At 51.1% G+C, this 6,871-nt stretch overlaps 1 protein-coding gene across 1 annotated transcript; it reads right to left on the minus strand.

Annotated features, from left to right (window-relative positions):
* Positions 1–1,550: 1,550 nt before the first annotated feature.
* On the minus strand, positions 1,551–5,555 carry NEIL2 (nei endonuclease VIII-like 2 (E. coli)). The gene is made up of 4 exons (XM_009319756.1): positions 5,418–5,555; positions 4,004–4,335; positions 2,308–2,504; positions 1,551–1,867 (listed from the first exon to the last, which is right to left on the minus strand). Exons 1-4 carry the CDS (start codon positions 5,553–5,555, stop codon positions 1,551–1,553), a joined length of 984 nt encoding a protein of 327 aa, XP_009318031.1.
* Between the last annotated feature and the right edge of the window lie 1,316 nt (positions 5,556–6,871).

The raw sequence follows: 6,871 nt of genomic DNA on the forward strand, positions 1-6,871 counted from the left end.
GGCGCGAGGTCCAGGTTTGCGGGTTCTTCTCGGGTTTTCTTCTGCGAGGGGTTTTGTTTGTTTGTTTTTTAAATACAGCACCGAAAACGCCTTGCCTCATTGCCATTCCTTCGCTGACACTCGGCAGGAGGTGCTCAGAGGCAACATCAACCACCTTCCGCACCATAACCCCGTTAACTGGATCATTCAGCAGTCCCATCACCTGCAACCACTCCAGGGCACTGCGGTTCACAGGGTGTGCAAGCCTTGTTTGGGAAGCAGCCTACCACTGAGGTCTAACTCCAGCATTCCCAGTGGATTTGCAATCCACCTTTAGATCCAGCTCCCATGAAAAGGCCAGGCTGGACAGGGCTCTGAGCAACCTGCTCTACCTGAAGATGTCCCTGCCCACGGCAGGGGGTTGGACTAGGTGACCTTTAGAGGTCCCTTCCAACCCAAACTATTCTATGATTCTATGATTTACACTGCAACAGCCCAGCTGTTGTCAAGAAGCCCTTACAGCTGAGGAAAGCTGCTGGTACCACCCCCTCTAAAGGGCAGCACCAAATGCTGGAGTTTCCCTCCACGCCTCCGTCTTTAACCAAGAAACTACCAGAAAAGACACACTCAACTTAAGCTGAACATGATCAGTTTTAACTCCAGTTTTTATTTTTCCACTCAAAGTCAACAATCTATTGTTAAAGTAAACCCAGATCGAGGGAGAGAGGACAGCAACAGCTTCTGCCTACCGCTTAGAGACACGCAGCTCAACAACGGAAGGACCATGCCACCTCTATTTCCAAACCTTTCTGCTTTCAAGTTACCTTGCAGATCATGAGTTTTATGCAATCCTCGTCACAAACATAGTATTTTTGAATTTTTTTTTTTTTTAAACACTGAGATCTGGAATTGGCACTTTGCCACAAAACTGAAACCTGTGGGGGCGGACACCATGACAGGCAGGCAGACACAAGCTCCACCAAGCACTGCCGAGGTTTATTTTCACCCCTCAGGAGGAGGCAGCCGTTCTGTAAGAGCTGACAGGGGGAACTGCCACTCAACTTTTAACCACACCTAATCGCAGCCCAGCGTGTGGGTATTCAGCTGCAAGCAAAGGCAAGATTATCTAATACTGAATTAAGCTGTTAGGCAGAGGGATACACTCCTTTCTGCTAACTCCACCATAAGCCATTGCACCCGCACCAGGGTCAAGGGACAGGGTCACTTCAGACCACAGTAATCACCCGCTCAACACCCTACGCTTTCCATTCACCGTAGTCTGAACAGAGGGACCAAGACACCTCAGAACTGGTCAAACTATTTACACTCTTGTGTCACTGTGATGAAAAAAACAGACATTTACGCCCACTTTCCTTTCGGCATCCAGAGGCACGCAGTACTTCAGTGGCTCCTGTAACTTCCGCTAAGCACTTGACTCCGCCAACTCACTGTCCCTAAGGAGCAAACTCAACAGTCTCAAGAAACCACAAAGCCCTTCTCAGGACAACCAAGAGCATGGTTCAGAGACCGCCCAGACACCCTCCAGAAAAGGAGGAATACAGAAAGCCAGGTCACTCGGTGGCTGGGGAAGGATCCCCATCCCCTGACAGCACCGCAGGCTGGCACTGAGGACACCACCACGTAAGTCTCTTAAAGCCACCTGAGGGTCCAAGGGTTCCCTTCATCACGGCGTGCCCGAGGGGACACTGCTCCTTCTGGTAGATCTGAGGGTGCAGCCCTTTGCCATGCAGCTTGCTGTGCAGCCAGGCAGAGCTGAACTGAATGGCGCAGTCAAGCAGACGCTCCAGATCCGAGAGAGCCAAGACAGAGCCTTGTGTTAACGGATGGATCTTGGCCAGGTACAAGATCTCATTCTTAATGATGTTCCCTGGAAAGGGTCAGAAATAAGGAGACAATAAGGATATTTCTTACCAAGACGATGCAGACCGACAGCTCCAATCACTGTGACTTCTGCCTCAAAGGATCACAGCTAGCAACGCCATTCCCAAGTAGACTTACGGCTGGGATTGGACTGGAAGATAGTCTCTGCCCACTACCCCTGAAGCAGACCTTCCTTTCTTCCACAAGTACAAGCCAATCCATAATCACACACACGAAGACAGTTCACTGTGCTCGTGCGGTGCACTCAACCATCTGAAGCCTGTGGCTAAAGACTGCAAGCCTTGTCCTCGGCAAGACGACCACATACCCTCGGCTGGATCAACCAGAAGCCGTAAGGCTAAGGAGTAAAAGGTTCAGCTCTGGATCTGTAGGCATCCCACCCACCTTCCTCCACTTCTTGCTCTGCCACTATGCCCTGGAACTCACCCAGTCCTGAAAAATATCTTTGGTCTAAGAGAGTGTAGCAGACAGGATCAGGTGCGCGGAGGGCATCCAGTGCCCGGCCGCGGTGGAACTCCACAGACAGGATGTCGGAAGCAGGATCAGCCCTTGGAGATGAGCACCAGTGCATTCGGCAGTTGTAGAAAACAAGGAAGCCTCCGCTCTCAAAGTGCAGAACCAGCCTGGGAGAAGCAGAGAAGTTGGAGTCTCTCGCCAGAAACATCCCTGAACCATCTGTTATATTCTGCTCTGGCTGAAGACGCTTGCACAGAAAGGAAAGAGCAGAAAGACAGCAGCTTTGCAATGGAGTGATAAACCACTGGAAGGTGAGAAAAGAGCCTGTACATGACATAAGCTTAGGGGGAAGCACACAGGGAGGCGTCAGCCCACGGAAAGCACATGCCTACTCATGAGAGCCAGTACCAGTCCCACGAGCCTGTACCCTAGTCCAGCTATCCCTTCCCCACAGCTTATCACTACGCATGCTTGTGTGCGCAGGGCCACAGCAGGCACCCCAACACGCCAGTCTACCATCTTAATGCAAGGTAGCCTCTTTAATGATTTCAGCCAAGAAACTTGGTTGTGAACCCACACAACTTGGACAGTTGTTCTTTCTGCTGCCCTGTGGCCCCTAGCCGAGAGGCAGCAGCAGGCAGGGAGATGCATCAGCATCTGAGCTCTCCCCAGCAGGCAAGCCAGATGACCAAGGGCTCCAGCAGTAGTGTCCACAGTCAGGGAGACCGATGCTCAAAGTAGCAACTGACCATGTCTGAAACTGTTTGTGTAGAAATAAAGCAATCCTTCAAAAGATTGCAGGATGGGGGAGCGGGGAGCGTGTCCCTACCAAGCACACTGCATACACAGGGGCCAGACACCCGCCTTGTACATTATTAACCACTCAGGATAAACAGCTCACAAGAGCAGAGTCCACATCATCTTCCAGTATTTACCCCTCCCTTGTTCAGTACGCTTCCAGTGGGACTTAGGACACAGACTGTTGCCTGTGTTTTCAGCACGCTGCTGCCTTTAACAGCATCACTCCAACCAGTGATTCCAGCTACCCTAGATGTATGCTATTTACCCAAGGCTTTTTTAAAACATGTAATTGGGAGAAACTGGCATTGTCAGGGCATGATTCAGTCTAGCATCCTAAGAGTTCCCTCTCTGAATAAAAAAATCTTAACCAAGCTGGTACTACGATCCCCAGGCTGCTGGCAGGCAACATGCATCCTGCAAGTGCAATCACTTAATTCTCTGATTTCATAAAACAAAGGAGATGAAGCACACAGAGACAGCAGAAAAAGGAAAGCATTAGCGAGGATGTGGCTGGGAGGAAGAAGGCAACAAAGAGCAGAAAACCCAATTTCTTACTAAGGGTAGAAGAACATGCAGTATTAAGATAAGGTATGTCCAAAGACAACCATGACTGATACCGTTGGAACACCTGCAAGACACCTACAGCATAGGAACACCCAGACAACAGCCCTACTGTTGATTCCCTGGTTGAACACACCCCACACCCACTCATGCCATCCCTCATGCCTACTTATCTTAAGAATTATCAGAGAAAAGAAGACAAGACTAAGAGCATTCCCACACAAATTTAGTTTGAGACAGAAGAGTGCTTCTCCAGAATGAGAGGCAGGGAGAAAGCAGAGTTTGTGAGGACTCCATCAAATACCTGGGTATAGGGTCTTTCCAGTCCCCCCTCTTATTGGCTTTGTTTGCTCTTGAGAACTCATTTGCCCGAATGCTGCCGAACAAGCCGAAGTGGAAGCGCAGCCAGTTGCCCGGACCTTCCGCTGCATCTGGAGGTTCAGCTCTTGAGTGCTGAAGTTCCTGCAGCTCCTCGTCCTGGGGATGTGTCTGTGGAGCACGAACCTGTTCTTGCCCTCCCTGGGCAGGAGAACTTGCCCCACTAGCAGCCTCTCTTTGCAGCACTGTCTCTTCTGCAGTTGGTCCTAAGGGACCTTCAGCTGCCACAAATGCCAGGTACAAGTTCTTCCCGTGAACCTGAGAAAAAAGGTGGGAGGTACCGAGGATCCACGTAACCTGTGGCTGCTTCCATACAAGTGACTATTTTCTACAACTGTCTTTTAGACAGAAGGCACACCACACCACCCCACCCTGAATGCAGGATTCATTAGCATCTGAGCCATTATCATCAGAGCTGCGGTCATCCTCTCAGCATCCCTTCTTTGTCTACATGAAGGACCAGGTGTCCAGATGCCACCCCAGTGTGAAGCCCTCCCAGAGACTCCTGTCAGGCCAAAGAGACATACCAGGACAGACACTCAGGGTTTCGAAGTCTGTCATCACTGCTTTTCATTTGCCTCCCCACTTTGTGCTGGCCTCAAGGGTCTCAGGCTAGGGTGACCTAACTCAAGGGTGGCTCTGAAGCCACAGGCTAGCCACAGATGACTGTTGAGCCGCTCACATTTGTGTCCTCAGCCAAGACTATGATGTAATCAGAGGTGAGGCTGCACTAGCATTTGGTCAGTCAGGTCCAAACCATCATCTGAAGGAGGTCAGGCAAGTGAAACCCCCAGCAGGACTGACCCAGCATGACTATCTCACAAGTGCCCACAGCACAGACATTTCAACCTAGCCAGGTGAAACCCTGCCCTCTGGTATAAGGGAAGCAACTGTGCAAGTTCACAGCTGAGGGAAACAAGGCTGCTGCTTCTGACATCCACATACTGAAGAAATCAACTCTCATCTTCTACAAACAGCCCTCACCAACACCAACTCCTCATCCCTTGAGAGGAACACAGCGTGCATTAACATGACTGACTCAAAACTGCAAATAATTCCGGGCATCTCCATGACCAACCACATCACTGCAACAGCCTCTCCTCACAGGAACCTTGACCCAAGCTTTGCAACACAGAGCGGTACTCCAAAATGGGCATTCACATCTCTCTGGCTACATGCCTGGCCTGTTCTGTGGCTATAAACAAAGCCAATGGGTCCACCTCAAACACAAGCTTCGTGTCGTTCTCAGGTTATGCACCTTCTGTGATCCAGATGCAGGACAACAGTGGTTTGCCTCAGACTTGTCATGGACCAATAAGTTCATCTTTAGTACTGCTCACCTGGGAGTCCTGGAGCCTCAGGGCATTCAGGTCATTCACATTGATCTTCCGGCTGCTTCCCCCCACCTTGGCCACCACTTGTCCCACAAAAGGGGAGGTCAGCAGCTGGAACTTCCTCACCAATGGGCCCTCCGGCATCTCCAGCAGCTGTTGAGGGAATAGCAGGTCCTTCTCACACTTGGTGCCCTAGACTTGAAGGAAAATTGCAACTCAGAAACAAACAAAACCAGTCAGAGGCTGCGCTCACCACAATCTCCTCACCCCCATTTTCCTCCTCAAGTCCCTGTGGCAAAGTCCATGGAGAGAAACAGGTTTCTTTCAGGCCCAGGGAAGTGGGGGAATTTCCATCCTTGGGGATATTCATAATTCAATCAAATAAGGCCCGGAGCAACCTGCTGTAATGGTAGTTTTCACCCCACAAGCAGGAATTTGGCCTGGGGATCTCCAGAAGTCCTTTCCTACCGCAGGTTCTCCATACAGGACCTTAAATTAGACTGTTTAGCACCCCTCTCCTCACCAGGAACAAGAGCTCACCTAACCAACCATTCCCGCAGTCACAGCCTTGACGTCCCAGTACAAAGGAGGAACGCGACCTTACATAGATACTAACGAACCAGAACCGGCGCAGGCCATGGTGAGCCATCCTTTTCCTGATACAACCACCAAGGCAAGCTCCCTGATCAGCACTGGCGTTAGCCCATCCCCTCCCCTTGCTTTACCAGCTGCTTGCCCCACTGACTGCAATGGGACCAGTTAGGGAGCATTCATACACTCTACTAGCAGCATCTGGGATCAGAAGACTCTGAATGAGGGGCAGATGAAGCGGCACCATCCTAGAGCATCCTCTAACTCCCTCCAGAAAGTCACACCGGTAGGTAAGGGGTTATTTCTGGCACAAAATCCCAGCCACATGTCACTTGCAGTTCTTCTGAGAAATTCTGCCTTGGTGTACAAGAAAGCAGGCTCCAGGACATGGAAAGTGTGGTTTGGCTTTCATCCCACAGTGCCAATTCCCTCTGCAGACTAATCCCAGAGACCAGCACCGACCAGAGGCTCAGCTTCAAGCTCCACAGCACTCAGTACAAGGCTCTGAGCTACCTGGCACAGCCCTGAGATTGCTGTTGATTTTCACATTGTGCATGGTCCCCCACCAGGCATTCCCACCTCATGCTAGCGTCTCAGCTTCCCCGCCATCTGGGTTAGCTCAGGTACAGCAGCCCACACTTGCATCAGCTCAGAGTGACTGTGAAACCAAAGCCTTCCATGCCACATGCTCCTACCCCAGCCCTCCAAACCCCCCCCTGCCACAGCAAGGGGACATCCTTGTCCACTGAAGCTTTTAGCCCAGAAGAGGCATTTAAGCCAGCAGCCACCCCCCTGGGGCTGTGAACAGCAGCGAGGTGTGACCATACCCTCAACAGGAGCAGGCAAGGCAGCATGGCTTTGAAAGCCTG

Source organism: Pygoscelis adeliae, unplaced genomic scaffold (assembly GCF_000699105.1).
Source record: "Pygoscelis adeliae isolate BGI_AS28 unplaced genomic scaffold, ASM69910v1 Scaffold121, whole genome shotgun sequence".
In the NCBI taxonomy this organism is placed as follows: Eukaryota; Metazoa; Chordata; class Aves; order Sphenisciformes; family Spheniscidae; genus Pygoscelis; species Pygoscelis adeliae.